The 19758-nt window shown below is 38.7% G+C and overlaps 3 protein-coding genes across 3 annotated transcripts; 1 reads left to right on the forward strand and 2 right to left on the reverse strand.

Moving 5' to 3' along the window:
* Window positions 1–227: 227 nt before the first annotated feature.
* LOC124370154 (putative nuclease HARBI1) lies at window positions 228–3125 on the forward strand. Its single transcript, XM_046828446.1, has 2 exons — window positions 228–647; window positions 2237–3125. Exons 1-2 carry the CDS (start codon window positions 228–230, stop codon window positions 3035–3037), a joined length of 1221 nt encoding a protein of 406 aa, XP_046684402.1. The 3' UTR covers window positions 3038–3125.
* Window positions 647–3524, reverse strand: LOC124370155. The gene is made up of 2 exons (XM_046828447.1): window positions 3147–3524; window positions 647–1915 (listed from the first exon to the last, which is right to left on the reverse strand). The coding sequence occupies exons 1-2, from the start codon at window positions 3522–3524 to the stop codon at window positions 1412–1414; spliced, it is 882 nt and encodes a 293-aa protein (XP_046684403.1). The 3' UTR covers window positions 647–1411.
* A 5195-nt stretch (window positions 3525–8719) lies between these two features.
* LOC124370156 lies at window positions 8720–11770 on the reverse strand. Its single transcript, XM_046828448.1, has 3 exons — window positions 11286–11770; window positions 9554–9710; window positions 8720–9385 (listed from the first exon to the last, which is right to left on the reverse strand). Exons 1-3 carry the CDS (start codon window positions 11455–11457, stop codon window positions 8824–8826), a joined length of 891 nt encoding a protein of 296 aa, XP_046684404.1. The 5' UTR covers window positions 11458–11770; the 3' UTR covers window positions 8720–8823.
* Window positions 11771–19758: the final 7988 nt, after the last annotated feature.

A 19758-nucleotide genomic window follows, 5' to 3' on the forward strand; every position in this document is an offset into this window, starting at 1 on the left:
CTGTGGACTGTTGAAAAATGTTCACGTCAGTACGGACTGCAGTCGCGGACCGCAGTCCGTTCGGTGGCGTGGTTGTCGTGGTCAGTCTTTCCGGTGTTTTGCCGTAGGTGTGTACTTTGTAGTTATTATTCGTTATATTATTTATTATATTTTTAGTTATATTATTCGTTTTGTGGCTGTAGGAAAAGTGCATTCTAAGTTCTTATCGTATGTGAAGTTAAAGTGCAATGTCTACGTTTGAAGATTTGGCAGCATACGCTGTAATAGCGGTAGCTATTAAAAAACGCAAGAAACGAAGGCATCAAATGTGGAAAAAAGAATGGCTTCAGAGGAAGAGATTTAACCACGTTCACCTTCTTAGGGAGCTTGAAGCATATCCTAGAGACTGGAAAAACTACTTAAGAATGGACGAGAAAACGTACTTTGATTTATTACGTATAGTAACACCATTGATTACCAAACAAGATACAAAAATGAGGGAAGCCATTACACCACATGAAAAACTGACTGCGACATTGCGGTATCTAAGCACTGGCAGAACAATGGAAGATTTAAAGTTTTCAACGAGAATTTCCCCCCAAACATTAGGAAGAATAATTCCAGAGACCTGCTCAGCTATTGTCAAGGCCTTGAATGACTATTGCAAGGTTAGTAGCCTAATGTGTGTTTCAAGTAGTTTTGAAAAATCCAAAATATGAAACCAGATAAAAGTTAGAAAAAGAAATAAAGTAGGTCTTTGTTGTTTTCGAATGCCAACATACTGTTAAGAAATTACAATATTTTTAATCTGCTTATGGATTTGTTAAGGTACATAGCCTACACATTGTATTATGTCACTACTTTTTGCTAATTTTAAATTACAACTCCAGTATCTCTAACGATTACGAGTTCATTTCTGTGTGCACACAACATTTAACCATTTTTATAAAGTAGTAAAAGGTAATGAAACTCATACAAAATTATTGTAAACATTATATTATCCATACTTGTATTTGTTGCGTTGTACAAACAACACATTTACTTTTTATAACTAAGGAAGAAAAAGTAAAAAATCAATTTAATTAATGTAAGTATAAAGATAAAAAGTAATACGTACCTATGGTGTATGTTTAACCACAAATGAGTAAAGTAATAATTATAAAAACTATGACACTGTCAAACATAACATTGCAATCTAGTATTACAAACACATGGCAGCTCACAACAGTACCGCATATGAATAAAGATTAAAGTGTAATTTTAATTGAGTGCAAAATATTTTCACCACAAACAAAAAAAAAATAATAAATGTAATTTGTTCAACATATAACTCTCAATGTACTCAACTACTGGAGTAGGCCTACTAAAAAACCGCACAGCTTGGGTTGTGAAAAGTTTACAGGTTTAAGCCTACTTGTTAATAATAGAACACTTAATTTAGATTTGTATAGTTGACACTGAAGCCAGACATTGCTGTATCATCATACATTGGTTCATAGGTTGATCTACCTCCTGAACTTGGGGTAACACTAGCTGCCGATGGTGTTGTGGAACTTGAGTAAAGAATACCTGGGTTAACTGTAGCAAATCGTGTTAGTCCACCTAGTTCTGCTTCAAACAGGGCATCATTAATGATTTTCTGCGCATAAATCCTTTGCTCATTGTTCAGCAATCTCAGCTTTTGAGCAACGTTCTTCCCAAAGGCGTCGTAGTGATCTTCTTCTTTTGTTGTTGCCAGTCGTTGTCCAATATTAACCAAGACTTGATCACACGGGGACAATTTTTTTTGCCGTTTAAAAGAATCTTTAGGTTCAGGTGTTGCAGAGGTAATATTGGAAGCGGTTCGAGCAACTTGAGGAGGATTCTGTAGAGATTGGGGCGCTGGTACATTTTCCTCAGCATCTAATGGTTCTTTTTGTGAATCGTCCAGCATCTCCTGTAAAAAAAAAATGTTTGAAAAAAATGTCAAAATCCGTGACTTTTCGCGGATTTCCTTTATTTCCGTGCCCGGTAGACACCCTGTCATTACTTAATAATGAACCACAATATCAATAATGATTCAGTTATCACCACAGTACATTCTTAACTACTTATTTATTACTTTCTCAAAATATTATATTGAAAAAATTACAGAGGGGGTGGCGAACGGAAAACGAGGGGTGATACGGTTCTCGATGGGTTTGATTTCATTAAAATTTGTTCCGTACAAAACGCTGGTCTGAAATATGACAGCTGACAGTTTATGAATTGTTTTCAGGTACCGAATACAGCCGAGGAGTGGAAACAAATTGCACAGGAGTACGGGGAAAAATGGAATTTCCCCAACTGCCTAGGCAGCATGGATGGAAAGCATATAGCCATAACACCACCACCTGGAAGTGGTTCTTACTTCTATAACTATAAGGGTTTCCATAGTCAGGTACTTTTCTGCATTGCTAGTGCAAACTATGAAATAATTTATTTTCATTTTGGTGTTAATGGCCGGGTATCTGATGGAGGAGTTCTGAAAGAGACAGACTTCAACAAGAAACTAACAGATAAAAGCCTCAATTTACCTGAAGAGGGCATTGTAGACGGCGAAGCTCTTCCATACGTATTCATTGCAGATGACGCCTTCCCCCTAACTGAGGTCATAATGAAACCCTTTTCCTATAGGGTTGCAAACAAACCTAGAAAGGTATATAACTACCGACTCTCAAGAGCACGCCGAATGGTCGAAAGTGTTTTTGGGATTCTCGCTGAGAGATTTCAGGTTCTACAAAAACCAATCACCTTCATTGACTTGAAGAAAGTGAATAGTGTTGTTGTTGCGTGCTGCTACCTGCACAACTATTTGCGTAGGACAATCCCTCAAAGGTACTCACCTAAAGACTGGTTGGATTTAGATGACGACGAAGTTGGTGTGTCTAAGCCTGGACCAAGAACCAGCGATCACATGGCATTACAAGTAAGACAAACCGATCGCCCAATGGCTAGTGCAAAAGAAGTAAGAAATAAATTTGTTCATTATTTTAGCAACAAAGGAAAAGTGGAATGGCAAGACAGATACATCTCTTAGTTTATAATGATTATTTGAAAACAAAATACCTCCGATGACAAACTGTAAGTTAGTTGTAGCATTGTGAATACATTATTTAACCGCAAAACTAGTAATTTAATTCTCTTACCTCGTCTTCACTGACTCTTCCTTCTCCTAAGTTGGAAGTCCCTCCTAGACATTCTTCCTGGTCAATAAGAAACAAAAGTTCTCTGTAGTACCACAGCTTTGGTACATATATATCGTCTGTACCACTGCCAGAACGTTGAGAGGCTGTTACCTTTCTTTGTTCCTTACGAAATGCACTTCTGATATTGTTTATCTTCTTCAACACATCGCTTTTTGTTGCAGTACTGTCAAACCCTTTCACTACTAATAGTAAACTACGGTGGGCTGCTTCCTTCTTTTCCCTATTGTGATAGTCTTTTGACTTAACCTTCCATACACATTCATGTTTCCTAAACTCCTCTATAAACTGTAAAAGATTATCCTTCGACCAACTGGCCATGATTGCCGCGTCACAAACAAAACAATGCGCAACCACCAAACGCTCACCACTCAATGACGCATGAGGCCGACACGGAGCAGCTGAGCTAGCGCATGCGCATATCTCGCAGCTTGGACTGTCGACTGTGGCCTGTCACGGGAGCCTCCACTAACTAGCAGTTCCGCCTGCAGTCCGATCGTTGAACTGTCGCACCGTGCGACAGTTGACAGTCCAACGATTCGCCTGCCGGATTCCCCATCCACTTACAGTTCTAACTGCAGTCCCGGACTGTCTCAGTCCAGGACTGCAGTTAGAACTGTAAGTGGATGGGGGGCCTAAGACTAACCTCCGCGACCTCTACCAAACTCCTGAGGTCTTCCATTTCCTCTACCTCGGCCAGGTAGATAACCCATACGCGCCTCTTCCTCTCGGCCCAAAATTATTCCCCACGGGTTGCCTACAATCCGATTTTACATGTCCCGGCTTATTACAGTTCCAACACTGTACTGCAAATACCATAGCATCCTCCACTACGGGCTTACTCCTTTAATCCGCTTCTACTATGATCACTGTCTTTACTGCCTCCTCCCAGTTTTCCGGAAACCTAAACCTGGTTACCTCACCGGGTTTACCTATCAAACCATGCAAAAATGACGCTAACATCCGACGTTACGCTTCTTCATTCACTACTTTCTGTTCCTCCTCCTCGACTATTTACTTCTTATACCTTTTCCTAGATTTTTTTGGTTTATACACAGTTTTTTTATGTTATTGATTTAAATTTTCTCCCATAGGTACATAACACTTTGTTCAGTGTTCCCAGAACATCAACATCGTCTTTATTTTTATTGTCCAGCAGAAGCACCCTTTTTTGAAACCTTTTCCCAAAAGTCCTTAGGACTTTTACAACTTTTCAAATCTTTTGTGGATGTGATTTCAATTTTGATTAAGTGAGAACCTTGTTCACCAGGTGATACAATTTTGTGTCTTATTTCTCTTTAAAAACTGTAATTCTTAAATAATAAAAAAGCGTTATTTCTTTTATCGGTTTCAAAAAGAGAGGTGAAATCGCTTTCATCATCAGATTGGTCAGAGGATGAAGAAGAAGAGCTCAATGAAGACAGCGATCTTTTAGTTCGTTTCGCGTTCCTTTCCTGTCTGCTTTTCCCTTTTACGTTATGTCATATCTCTGTATTAGCATCTGCATCAGTAGCCTTAGCGGTTTGAAATGTAAGTTCATTTTGTAACATTTTATCAACGTTTTGAGTTATTTTGATTGTACTTGTTATATCGAATTCTCGGTTCTTATAAGGTTTTTTCTTTAACAAAGGATTTAAGATGTGCATAATTTCATTAAAAGGTTTGTTTTCTGCAATCAATGAAGGTACTTTGTCCTGACTTAGATCAATTTGGTTCAAATATATGTTTTTAGAAAATGTAATTAACGCCTAGTGTGAATATGATGTTCATTGGGGTTAAATCCTCTTTTATTTCTTGTATTGTTTTTAGGGCGGTTATGGAAAACTTATTTCTCAACTGAAGCCATTCCTAGGGTGTATAAATTTTGAAGTAAGGCTATTAAGTTATCATACCAGGTTTTTCTTTGTTCAGGCTTGGCTTTTCCGACCTAGTTGATTCCATAACAGACTCAGCTTGAGCGATAGACTGTTTTGTGGATCCATCTTTCTGTGAAACCATACAATATGTTTAACCAATTAATGCCCAAATTATTTTTTTTTAAATATTTTTCTTTTCTTCTAGTATTTTATTATCTATAGTACAAAGAGTGTTGTGACGTGTGCGGTTTATGGTGAGTTATGGTATAAATAATGTAGAACTGATCACTCTACATTATATAAATTTCAATTCATCAATGTCGTAGCGCGCCGACATTGTACCAATTATACCAATGCACCAATGCCTGTACGTCACTCTTGCCTGTTCTGTATAAAAGAATAGCCCATTGAGTAACCTTTTATCTCCGGTGGACTGTTCACCGCACGACCGGACGACACGCTGCGGCAGGTGAACTGATAACAAACAGCTGGTGGATTGATTAGTGAGGAAGCTTGCGAGTGACTGGATTGCGTCGGTGCTGTGTGTGTCTACGAGCCCTTCAGCTTCGCTGGATTTTCGGGAGCCGACTAATAAAGTGGCCAAGGGCTTTTTTTGGGAGATTTTGTCCTGGTACACTTCCTGGTGGACTTATTGCCGAGCCGCTAGTGGGTACTCCAGCTTGCACTACCCTGACACTGGGATCTGCTCCTAGCCGTGCCGCCTTACACCTACCACTACCGCACCGCGGATCCGCTCGCGCCGCGCCGCGCTCTTCCGCGCCACGGTCTGGACCGGACGTAGTAGGCCTTTTGTGTTGTGACTCCCAGTTGGTGAGTACAGACTTGGATTATTTCACAGAGTGCTCTTATGGATTAGTGAGTCGGACGCGGACTGATGTCTAATTCTGGCCCAGGAGCTTGTATTGTGGAAGGAGCCCTTAAAATTTGGTTCAACGCTACCCTCCAGACGTTAACTGCACACCTTAGTGCATTATAGTGTATCTTTAGTATATTTACTTGTGTCGTCTATTATTTACATGTCTAGGCCATTTATTGCATGTGTTTATTGCATTTATTTATGTATGTTGCATGTTGTTTTGAGGAAGTGGAGCGCTCCCTACCATAATTAGAGTTCATTTAGCCATTTGTAATTCTCTCTAATAAGTGGTAACATTGTATCTTCGCTATATTTGTTGTTAATTATTTTCTGTCTAAAAGCATTTATTTACTGTAAGGCTGGATTACTTGTGATAATGTCATACAATTCCTGCACATAAATAATTAGTTTAATTGCAAACATTTGAGTGTTTTGTTTCTTTTGTTCAGTCCTAGTAACTGGATTTAGATAACCTCGCATAAGTATTAGGGGTCTATATTTAACCTTATATTCAGAATATTTCAATACAACTATCTGTGTAGTCCAAAGGCCTGGTTGACAAAAAAATAGCTTAGTGTATGGTAGTAGGGAGCCTGATTGGTACTTTCCTTGGAGCAGGGGTACTGTTCCTTGTTGGAGCCCTGCCTGTTACCTGTCCTACAACAAGGTGGTGCCCTTTCCCTCACCGAGCAACCTTAAAGAAGAAGAAGTACTAATCGTAGGTTACCCTTTACCCTTACGGCGCGCTGTCAAGGACCACCCCCTTTCTCCACTGAGTGATACCGGACATTTGCACAATTCCCCTAGGGGAGAACGTTGCAGTGTAGATACAGATTTTTATTTTTTTTTTATTATCCAATACTGAATGACGTCATGTCGACAGTGGGCATGAATGGTAACATTACGGCATTGACAGATATTGACTACTAAAGCCAACCGTGAGCGTATCCGGTAAGATGAAAACTATATTTACACACATTTTAGTTTACTATTCCTAATGGAAAGAATTTTAAATGACAGAACATCTATATAATAGCACTTTTATTTATGTATAAAACTACAACTGTACAAACTGGTGCATTAATAATACAAAAAACACTCTTTTATGTGACAAAATAATATTTTCGAATATTAAAAGGAAGTACATGTTATCAAAACGTTTGTAACAAATGCATTGAGCATGTTTTGCAAAACATTGTTACAAACACTGTTATAGAACACGAATTACACACAAAACTATTTATAAATTAATGTCACGTGAATAGAACTACTGTTAAGTAAAACAATGAGCTGTTGTAATATCTCCAAGTAGCCTTCTACGTGGTACAAATACTACTGCACTCCTAAAAAACTGTCAAATACGTAACAATACGTACTTAGTAAACACAAAAATGTAGTTTTAGGAAGACATTTTGGAAGAAAAATTATGTACAAACATGTTCATATAACGGTTCAGTTTTCGGTCGTTTGTCATGAATAATGTATTTTTCGAAAAATGTCTGATAGGTAAAGCGGTCAAAACTTTTATCAACAGGTCTGTTAAAATACAATATTAACTTGGAGCTTGATCTGGTTATCGCGGAGGTCAGATCACCGGGACGAAAACAGACGTGCATTTTACCCTCAAGATGGACACAAGATAGACACTCAACTGGTGGTTCTGACTTTGAGATTGGGAAGTCCAAGAGACGACACCAACCATTCTCTTAGTCACATAGTTTTCTACCTCATCCTCTTGTTGCCACAAAGGAGTGACGGTGACGTTTTGAAGTGATCCACCCTTCATCAGGTATTTGAATAGATACTTGATGACGCGACAGGTAGAGCAAGCTCCAAGTTAATGTGTGCTTCATACTTAAGCAATAGTGCGGTGTTATCGTGAACAGTAACATACCTGTTGCGTAACTTGATTGACCGGTATTTCTATAGTCCCGCCTGTACTGCACGAATCCTCCGTCATCTACGTGGGTTGTCTGGCAGGATAAAACTTTGTGCAGTGACCCTTCACAGCGTCCCTGCACAGAAAGTCGGTGCAATGAACTGTGCCATAAGGACCATGGATCATGTGCTGCAACACCAACTTTCTTAGTCTAAGGCTACGGCCACACTCACCGTTTTTGTCGCTGCGTCAGAATCGCATGCGACGATGACGTTGCGTCAGAATCGCAGACATGGGCCACACTCGCCGTCAAAAACGCAGATCTCAGTGGCAAAGATGTCTTCTCTAAGTGAAGCAGACTTATTACTAGTGTTAGCTGTTAGATCTTATTTGAAAAAGAAAAGAAAGAGAAGATTTGGTATTCATCCAATGAACACAGTGCGTTTGAGCCAAGGCCAGTTTTATACATTAATGAGTTTTTTGCGTAATGATAATGAAAAGTTCTTCTCTTATTTTCGAATGAGTGCCACATCGTTTGATGAACTATTAGCTCTAGTGAGAGATGATCTGTCAAAACAAGACACCAGACTACGTCTGAGTATACCAGCAGAGGAACGCTTAGCTGTAACTTTGAGGTACGTAACAAAATGTGACAATTACTCTGATATTATAATAACATTTGACAAAATATATTAAATGCTTCAACGTTATCAATTATTCCACGTTCCTACTTTATATTGAAATGGAAAAGGAAAATTTAAGGAGGCGAAGTTCAGTCGTCTCTACCACTTAACCTCAGAACAAATTTCATGTTATTATAATTTTAAATCCATTACTTTAATAGTTATTTGTAATAGATTATAATTGTATTTGTTGTTGTAGGTAAATGAGATAGCAAAATATCAAATCAAACAAGTAATATTTGTAATGCAAGAGGTTATGTAATCTTACATTTAAATAATGCAGTAAAAATAATTAACACTTTTGCAATGAAGGTGTCCAGTCCAATTACAATTCTTCAAAAACACTAAACACATCCGAATTATTGTTACTAAGCGATTCAGAGGGTGTAGGGGACTGAATGTTAGCCTGGCGCTCTCTTGGAGAAGCATCCGTCCAATTAGGGTAGTTATATTGGGGATGATTAGGGACGTTTGGTAGCTGCTGCCACTGGTGACTTGAGTGGGCAAAAAATGCAGGGGGAGGGTTATAGCGTTCTACTGCCAAGGCTTGCTGCATAACTTCCGTAAATTTCATCCGAACCCACAATTTTTTGTCAACAGGAAGGTTTTTTAACATAGGCAAAAAGGATAGTAGAAAGTGCTTATCAGCTTCTTCTTCTTCATCCGTTGGCTTGCTTGCATTTGTCAAATGTTTAAGTACGGCCATTTCAAAGGGAGTCTGTCGATATTTTTTGTTGATACGGTTAGGCGCTGCTTGGTTGGGCGCTACTTGGTTAGGTGTTGCTGGTTCTGAAGCAACTACCTCAGTCAAATCTTCGTTGTTTTCTTCAGTAGCCGCATTTTCGTTTCCAATGTCGGGTTGCTCATCAGGAACATTGGTGGTTGTCCTGCAAGAAAATAGCTCTTCACCATTGAGTTCAGGATAAAAGTTAAACTCTCAAATTTTTTACCTACAACAAGTTAAACCTGTTAAAAAAAACAAGTTGAAAAAGGTTAGGTTAGGTTAGGTTAGGTTAGGTTAACAGATTTGCTAATATTTTCTTATTAATTCTTACCTCCTGTCAGTGTTGTTCGCAGTGAGGAACAGCAGTTGATCGAAGTACACATACTTTTTCTTCTTCTTTTGGCTACTGCCACTAGGTAATTTCAAGTTTTTCATCTCCCTCGCAAAACAATCTCGTAGTGATCTCCATTTTTTTTGCAATTCCTTTACTGTAATAAAGACAGTTTATGCAATTATATACTTTATCAAGGATACATGTTAGTAATGTAAATTACATTAACCAACCAGAAAAGTCCAAAAAGTTAGATTTGTTTCGTTTCAGGTGGGGGGGGGGGGGGGTTGGGTTTTATGTTCAAGTCCCCAATAATAAACTTGAACAACTAACACAGTGTCTTATTACTGTGAGATAAAATATATATCTACAGATTTTGTTATTTGTTTCAGGTTTATTGCTACAGGAAACACGTTCAGATCTCTCGCGTTTGAATACCGAATTGGTAGATCGACTATAAGTAAACTCATCAGAGAAACTTGCACGGTTTTATGGGCTACTATGAAAGAAAAGTTTATGAAACTGCCAAATACCGAAGAATGGGAAGAAATTGCCAATGGCTTCAATACTCGTGCAAATTTTCCAAACTGCATGGGAGCCTTGGACGGAAAACATATCCGAATAGTGAATCCTCAAGGAAGTGGCTCGGAGTATTTCAACTACAAACAATTTTTTTCTGTTGTGTTGCTTGCTTTGGTTGATTCAAACTATTGTTTTTACTGCAATTGATATTGGTAGTTACGGAAAAAATAGTGATTCTAATATTTTTAGACAGTCTGCCTTGCACAATCTGCTAGTTAAGGGAAAACTTAGTATACCAAATGATCAAAGATTGCCTGATTCTGAAGATGACACCCCAATGCCTTTCGTCATTGTAGCAGATGAAGCTTTCTCAATGACTCAACATGTTCTTAGGCCATATGCTAAAAGAAATCTAACCACACAAAAAAATATTGTTTAACTATCGGCTTTCACGAGCTCGTCGATTTGTTGAATGCACTTTCGGTTTACTTGCTAACAAATGGCGAGTTTTTCATGGTGCTATTTGTTTGGACTCAGAATTTGTTGTAGAGGTTGTTCAAGCCGCATGTGTTTTACACAACTTTGTATGTGTAAGAGACGGTTTTCAGTTTGAAGACACCCTGTCTTGTCCTTTAGAAGACATACCCGTGTTGGGCACTGGCGGCGCCCCTTTGACTGCAAAAGCAATCCGCGATAGATTCGCCAATTATTTCACATCCCCCGCTGGAAGCGTTCCTTGGCAATTTGACATGATTTAAATAACTTACTCTTAAGTATGCCATTAATAATATAGGAAAGTTTTGTAAATGAGCTTGATAAAAGTGTACATTACTGCTTTATAAACTGAAACTCCCTTAGATATGAACACATCATATTTATATTATTTTTTATTTATAATATTCAATGCTGTTCAGTTTCATGTAATGTGTGCATAACATTGATAGTTTTAGTAATTGTTGTGCTAAAATTATAGTAATTTCTGTAAAACCTTACAGTCCTACATTTTATTTTGTACGCTACAGGGAGCGATTACGATTTTTCACGGAAGACTGGAGTAAATTTTTTTAAGCAGTTAAATATTCTCTCTACTTGCACAATTACTGGAAAATGTGGTTAGGTTAGTTTTTCAGTCATTGCTTATTTTTTGTAAATGGTCTTGTTTTTATGAAAATAAATTCATTATTATTTCAAGTACTAAAATTTTACTCACCTTCTTTATTTTTTTCCTCATTAGTCATCTGCTCCCAGTTCGAAAGCACTATCCTGGCCACCTCAATCCATAGCTTAGATTTTAAATCACGGTTACTGTAGTCCTTTAATTTAAGATCCCAAAGTGGAGGACGGATGCTCACCTCGTTAATAAATAGTTCGGTGTCAAACATTTTAACTAATAGAATTATTACAACAAAGAAGACACTTGTCAAAGAGGTCACAAATAGAGTGAGGTGACTGAAATGGTATAGGAAGTAAGAAGAGTGGGGAGGGACAAGTTGCGACAGGAACGGCGAGTGTGGCCACCTTCATTTGATAACATAAGCTGCGTTTTCGTCGCAGCGACCGAAAAACGCTACATGTTGCGTTCGAATCGCTGCCGTCGTCGCAGGACGGCCAGTGTGGCCGGCTCCCATTTAACTCCATTCTAAACAGAGATTCTCCTATCGTTGCGATTCTGACGCAGCGACAAAAACGGTGAGTGTGGCCGTAGCCTTACACCGGCTTCTTCTTCCGACGGGATATCCGCGCGGATTACAGAGTCGATTTCGTCTGCTTGTCTCCGTCAATCTTAAACACGATGTGGGCGTGAGGAAGGCCCCTCATTTGCATTTTGATGACGAAGACGATATAGTTCGTGCAGGCGAACATCGCTCCGCTCCGCAGATCTCGAAGAAGCTCGAGGAGTTTGATCTGGAAAACTCTGCAAGCCGTGCTATGGTCACTGCATCCACTGTCGTGAGGACACGCTTTCTTGTTTTCCTCCCAAGATGCGCTGTATGTAAACGTATATAAGCGCTGTATATCACTGCATTGAAGGCTCACACTTCTTCGCACATGGGATAGTCAATCATATTAAAACAAAGCAAATCACTTTGATACGTTAATTTATTTTGATGTAATACAAACAACTAATTGTACTCACTTTGCTTTGTTGTTAATTTATTCACTAAAAACAATATCCCATCGCCCGGTTATAACTTTTAATACACTATTGCACAATTGAGGCGTTAGCTTCAAGAAGGGCACATAGCTGAAAAGCTAGGTTTTCAGAAACAAGGTTCAAAGTTTTGTAATAGGTTCAAAATGCTTTAAGAATTATGCTGATTTTTTTAAATGGTTGAAATCAATTAGTTTTATTATATTTGAATAAGACTTAGAGTTAAGTAATGAGTTAATAAATTTAGGAATTTAGTAATTTAACATTTTAGAAACAGTGTTATGTGCCCTTCTTGCACCTAACGTTATTTATGCTGTGAGAAGTGTGAAGTAAATGATGTATTGACTCATTATTAAGCAAACCAAGACATTTATGAACACAAAAACAGGTTTATAACATGATATCAAAGGCTTCACAGTAAATATTGAAGAAACAACAAGTTTTTTTTTAAAGTTTTTTTCTCTTGCAATAGGACTATTGTTTGATAGCACTAAAACTCTTCGTCACTGATCTCTTCGTTTGTCGGAGGGGTTTCTTCAACAGTCAAGTTTTCGAAAAGCATTTCTATATATGCCACACCATCGTCATCAATGAACTTATACAAATCTCTTACGTCTCTAATTTTTGCCGCATTCATCATTGGTGGAGAAGGTGGTTTTAGTGTTTGTTGAACATTGTTCAGTATTTCACTGTTGGTAGAAGTTTTCCATATTTTAAATGGAATAAAGTTGGCACAATAGGTTGTGGATGCCAAAAGAGTGCCATTTTCCATGTATTTCATTTGAACATAGGATTGAATTTTGAATTTCCTGCCTTTACACACTGGTGGCAAACAAGCAAGGGTGTTGAGAGCTGAGTTCCAGTCTTTTATCAGTGTTTTGTCATGTGTAACAATAAAAGGATTGCTTGAACGAGCTAGAACCATAGACTCTAAGTACGGTTTCACTGTTGTTATCACTTCTTTCTTCTTCAACAGTGTTTTGAAGAGTCCAAAATTCCTGTCGCACTGCGAAAAGGAATGGCCGCGAACAGGAAACATGTGTGTAATGTCAACGTTGTACACTTTTGCGAACCAGCATCCAAATGAAACTATTGTTTTGTTCTTATTTTGGCCCCCGGCACCATCTGAGAGAAACACTATCTTCTTTACTCTAGGAAACTCGACAAGTTTCTTCTTTAAGCAGTCATACAAGAACGATGCTACGGAATTGGCATCTTTTTTGCCTTCTGTTTCCATAAAGGTGTACATGTAGGATGTGTTGTCATTGTGAATATGAACATTAAAAGTGTAAAGCCAAAGAAGCCTTTTATAAAATTGACTTGTAGCATTGAGCTTAGGGAGAGGCAAATTTTGTGCGTAATCGAACTCTATAACCAATGTAGTAGGGTCCGTTTTACAATTTTCCAATATTTCTGTCTTAGTTTTAGAATAGGCCTTAATTTCTTTCTTGTGCACCAAAAAGTTCAACTTGCATTCATCTTCAGGATTTACATTTAACTTCATTTGGCATTCCGTACAGTAGTCGCAAACGTCTGTCTTTGGATGACGGAAGCTAAAGTTACATTGTTGTTTAAAACATTTGAAATATGTTTTGTACTTCATTATTAGGTTTTTACCGGTTTTTTCTTTGTAGAACTGTGAAAACATATCATGTAACGTCTTTACATTCAGACATGGATCATCAAAATAGTTCAGGTTAGATTTCTCCTGACAGTAGTGACTCTTTTGTGTGGGATAGAGTTTATATGCTCAAGAAGTAGATCCCATACTGAGGATTCAAATTTATAGGGTCTATTACAATGGGTCCCTCTCTGATCAGAAAATGATCCATTGTGATTTACGATTTTGTCCTGGACTATTCTAATCCTTTTCATTGACACATTAAAGAGTTTCATCAACAGTTTTTGGCACACTACAAGTTCATGTCCATTATCTACCCTTAGAGAGTAACACCAACTACGAAGTCACTCTTTCTTTGGTTGCGTAGCCACAGTTTTCAAACTTTGGGTTTTCATACAGGTAGACAGAAAAGTATCTTGAACTTCTTTGTTAGAACTATCCCAAAATTTTGTAAACATCTCAATCTGTTGTTCTTGGGTAACCTTTTCGCAGCATTTCTTTAAGCAGCAAGGTGTTACTCTCGTAAACTCTTTTCCACTTATTAGCTTTTTAGAGGTTGAAACATAGCTCTTACCTGAATTTCTAGCAGTTTTATTTAGATTCCGTTTCCATTCAGTTATTTTAATTGCTTTCTTACCAACCAACTGCACAGCTTTTAGGTTAGTTAAAATCTGTCCACTATCACTCATATCGAATACCGTTTCTGAGAGTTCACTGTCCGTTATATTATCACACTCTTATAAAAACTGAAAACGTCAACTCTAAAGTAACTAACAAAAAAAAAACTAAGAGAAGATCTACTATTATTATTGTAAAACTATTAGTAATAAAATGTGGTTTTAAGTATTGTAAACAAACAGCAAAACAAAGATGTAGATGTAAACACAACTCACGGTCAGCTGACACTGAAAATCACCCGACATGCTAACACAAAAGCAGGCGTACCAACCTTATGGAATAAGATATCAACACAAAATTTTCAGGACACATGTACAAAGACATGGTGGATCGTTTTCTGCGTTCTCCGCAAAAAGGACACATAGCGGTATGTGCCCTTCTTGCAGCTACCGCCTCAATTCCGTATTGCATCATTGCCAGGTGGATCTACACGTCTGACGTCCTCTCTGCTTCAGCTCTCGAAACAGAAGAAGGATTCTGGGGCCAAAACATTGCGTACTGTCTCAAACAATGCTCAACCCCTCTCCCGTTCAAATTAGCGTCTTCACGATTGAATATAAGTTAATTTTTTTCTCATAATTATCGAATTTTATCACGTTCACTATAATTGATCAATTTAAGTCTTTATATTTTCTTTAAGTATTTTTCTATCGCTTTTTATTTAAATTTTTGCAACATGTGCTTTCTGATGTCATCAATACGCAAGTCATTTTATCCCACTATTGGCTTTTTTGCGTAATTTTATTTGGTACTTTTAGTAAAAAAAAAATTTTAGTTATGTTTAGCTCAGTTTAATTATTTGAATTTGTTCCCGTATAAAGTTTAACATATTTCTTTATTATTAATTAAATAAAACTCAATTCCAATAACATGTGATTTACTTGCGTCACGGTCATTTGGTTCACCGTCTGCTAATTCCCCGCGAATATTTTAATATCGTAATTTGACCTGTCACACAACCCCCAAATATAAATTGATCACATATTTGTTGTCAATTTATTTTTCTCCTCCAAGTAATTAAATTTTTAAATTTTTTGTTCAATTAAAGTGTTAGTGACAGTTTTACTATCACGTGTTAATATATAATTTCTAATAAATAAAAGGATGCAGTAACCTGAAGTTTGGCTTAAACATCAAGTATGTCATCGTCGTCGTCCGCATACAATTCAAATTCTATCACATCAGTATTATCTGTATCTCTTCGAGGCCCGCACAGGAGGCGAGCCACACAACGAAACAAAATGTAAAGAACACATAGGCATGTCAAAATGTAGAGCAAAACTGAAAAATGTATGTCGTTTTAATATAACTTCAGATGAATAAAAATACACATAATTTATTTACTCCTAAACAAATTATTGAGCCATAGCGTTCTCGTAATGTATCTTCATGCACCTGGGCTATAACGACTTGTATTATTGAAATATTATTAAGAAAATTATAAATCAGACATGCAAGACGATATAAAATATTTTTTTCATTAGTAAACTCCAAGTGTATATTTAGTAAAATGTATTACTAAATTTTTAACTATTAAATATTATCTGGTTTAATTACAGTTCTAAATATAAAATAATTTAAAATGGCAAATTTTAAGTTCATTGCTTCAAATCACTCTATATTTTCCACAAAAGAATTGACAAATCATTTTGTAATATTAAAAGGGTCCTTTGGCAAGAAATACAAATTTCAGTCATATATATAAAATTATAAATCAGAGCTCTCTTCTGAAATAAAATAATAAAGTTTTCAAATAAAAATTAAATACCACTTGGAAATGTCTAAAATAAAAAGTTCACTTCTAAGTTCAATCTAAATTCAAAAATCAAACTTCTCTTTCCACTAGTTGTACCTTGTGACGAACGTACACTGAATTTGAAATGACTGGGCTCTAATTAATTAAACGAGGTCGTGAGTAGAATACCCCGGAGGGTAGCTCCAACATGGGCTCTTATGGAATTATTCTGATTGGTCGAGAGCAGGTCACGTGATCCAAGATGGCGGCGCCCATGTCGCGGTTTGGCGGGAACGAGCGGGAAAAATCCCTCGAGGGAGGGAAAAATGCGGGGAAAATTCCCTAGTCTAAAAAAAAATTGACGGGAACCAAAAAAAATTGGCACCTTGTTTATTTTAAATAAAACTAAACTATAAGAGTATACTGTAAACTGCAATACAAGAGCCCGCCGTCAGCCGTACCCGCCACCTGAAACAAAACACATTAATCAGTAAGGCAGCCGCGTCCGGCTCGAGCGCACCACATCCGTGAAGGTCAACCGCACTCCCGTCTGGGAATGCCGCCTGTCTGGGAATGCCGCCCGCCCAGGGTCACCGCGTCCGGGAAACACAGTCTTTAATCAAAGCCGCAAGCAACGCCGCATCCTGGTCCGGTTCCGCTTGGCAAGATTACCCCCCAGGGTCACTGCGGCCATTCCCATATCCTGGATCCTTGTGACTGGGGCTTTATAAGAGACCGAAGTTATTCCCTTCCAGTCAGTTGTGGCAGAGGCGCGCTAGATTGCAGCACACCACAGCAACACATCCAAGTAAACTAGCGTATTTCGATAGTCTCGAAATCTAACCCACTAATTAGATAGTACTAAGCAATCCTATACTTATACAGTTACTACAGTTATACCGTTACTATACTTATACAGTTATATACAGAGATGGAGCCCGTACATGTAGTGTGTACCGACGAGACCTACGTTACAAGGTTTCGAGTCCGTGGTACTAAAGTGACCTTTAAATTTAACTCTGTCCCTGAAGGGGTGACGGAACTCGACTGGGTAAGACGGGGGTTCGCCGAAATCGTGGACCGAATGAAGGCCGATGCCGAAGGCACAGACCAACTCGGTTTCACTCTAAGGTCCCTAAATTTAAAATCAAAGAGCCAGGTACGTAGCATTCCGACCCGCCAGTGAGCTGGACGGTGACGTGTTGTGGACCATATTCGGCGGGATCGTCCAGAGCAATTCCGAAACCCTCACCTCCAGCGATACATTCCAAGTACAATGCACTAGAGTAAATATTCCAGTAGGAACGGGTAGAGTGAGACCTGGCTTGTACAATACTTTTTACGAAGAGTGTAAGTCCCGTAAGGGTATTGTAGTCATTAATAATAGCGACAACCTGTATTTACCGCGTGCTCTCGTTGTGGGTAAGGCAAGGGCCAAAAAAGATCCTCAGTTCAAAGCTATACGTGAAGACAAATGTAAGAGACAAACTTTTAGAGCTCAAAAACTGATGACCAAAGCCGGTGTCCAAATTTCAGAACGGGGAGCTGGGATCCCCGAACTTTCAAAATTCCAAGACCACCTGAAAAATTACAACATTACAGTCTACAGTAATGGAAACAAAGGCCGGGTTGTGTACTTTAATGGTAACAACACTGATGCTCAGTACAAAATCAACCTGCTGTATCACGATGGACACTACAACGTGATTACATCTCTCACTGCGGCTTTTGTATGTACCTACTTCTGCGAGCCTTGCCATACCCCCTATGAACATAAAGGTGAACACAGGTGTTCCAATATCTGCCCCGCGTGTCAGACTGTATCTCCGCCATGTAAAGAGGAGCATGGAGGAATAGTTTGTCCAAATTGTAACATCAAATTCAAAAACCAAATTTGCTTCGCAGCCCACAAGAGTGAGCGTTGCAAGGCAGTAAATAAATGTAAAGATTGCCAAAAACTCGTATTTTTCAAAAATCGTAAGTCAAAACACGTGTGTGGTGAAGTGTTGTGCAAAACTTGTAACGATTATATGCCACCAAACCATCAATGCTACATGCGGGTCGACAAAAATAAACCCAAAACCAAAGACTTTCTGTTCATTTTCTTCGATCTTGAGACCCGCCAAGATGAAATTTTAACCGAAAATTCTAAAGTTCACAGAGGCAACCTTTGTGTTTCGCAACAGTTCTGTTGGCAATGCCTTGGTGGTAGTGAAACATGTGAAAATTGCAACAATCGCACCAGGGTCTTTAGACAAGACCCGATCAATCATTTTATGAATTATGTAATGGAGGAGAGAAAAAATTCAAAAACGTATGTGTAATGGCCCATAATGGCCAAGGTTTTGATTTCCAGTTTTTGCTACAGTACGTTCTCAAACAAACCAAATTCACCCCGGAACTGATCATGCGAGGCACAAAAGTAATTCTCATGGAATTGGACAACGTCAGATTCATTGACTCACTAAACTATTTCCCCATGGCCCTCTCTGCACTTCCAGAAGGGTTACTTCCCTCACCTCTTCAACACATTGGCAAACCAAAATTATGTAGGCCCCATACCATCCAAGGAGTACTACAGCCCTGAAACCATGTTCGAGAAAACCCACAGAGACTTTGAAAATTGGTATAATGAACAAGTCACTAACAATGTAGTTTTTCATTTTCAAAAAGAGTTGGTCGAGTACTGTATTTCAGATGTAGACATACTGGCGCAGGCGTGCATTAGATTCAGAGACATTTTCTTGAAAGAGTGCAATGTTGACCCCTTCATGGAAGCTGTTACCATTGCAAGCGCATGCAACCTGGCTTTCAGACGCAACTTCCTAAAACCGAACACCATCGGTCTGATCCCTAAGAACGGATACCGCATGGTCGACTACCAATCGTCTATCGCTTTGCAGTGGTTGTCTTGGGAGGAAGAAAAGCGCGGTGTTCAAATTCAGCACGCGGGGCGGGGGAGAGAAATCAAAATTGAGGGGATAAAAGCTGATGGGTTTGACGGAGAGCGGGTTTATGAGTTTCAGGGTTGCTACTTCCACGGGTGTCCCAAATGTTTTCCTTTTAAAAGGTAAGAGCCCCTTACGGATGACCCTTCCGATACTCTGCATTTAAGGTTCGAGAGAACCAAATCCAAAATCTCTCGACTTGAGAATGCCGGCTACGAGGTAGTTGAAATGTGGGAGTGTCAGTTTAAAAAACTAAAGAAAGAACAAAAATTGGACCATCTAAATTCACTCCCTATTCTAAATACACTCCCACTTAATCCCAGAGATGCCTTCTTCGGGGGAAGGACAGGAAATGCGAAATCCTATCACAAGTGCGAGGACGGGGAAACTATCCAGTACGTGGACGTCTGCTCACTCTACCCGTACGTCTGTAAACGTGTAATGTATCCTCGGGGGCACCCTGAAATCTGTGTAGGGGACAAGAAGTGTAGAGAAAGTGGCTTGAAGGCCGAAGGTCTCCTCAAGTGTAAAGTTCTGCCTCCTCTAAAG

The sequence above is a fragment of the Homalodisca vitripennis genome, unplaced genomic scaffold (genome assembly GCF_021130785.1).
Source record: "Homalodisca vitripennis isolate AUS2020 unplaced genomic scaffold, UT_GWSS_2.1 ScUCBcl_23;HRSCAF=586, whole genome shotgun sequence".
Classification (NCBI taxonomy): domain Eukaryota; kingdom Metazoa; phylum Arthropoda; class Insecta; order Hemiptera; family Cicadellidae; genus Homalodisca; species Homalodisca vitripennis.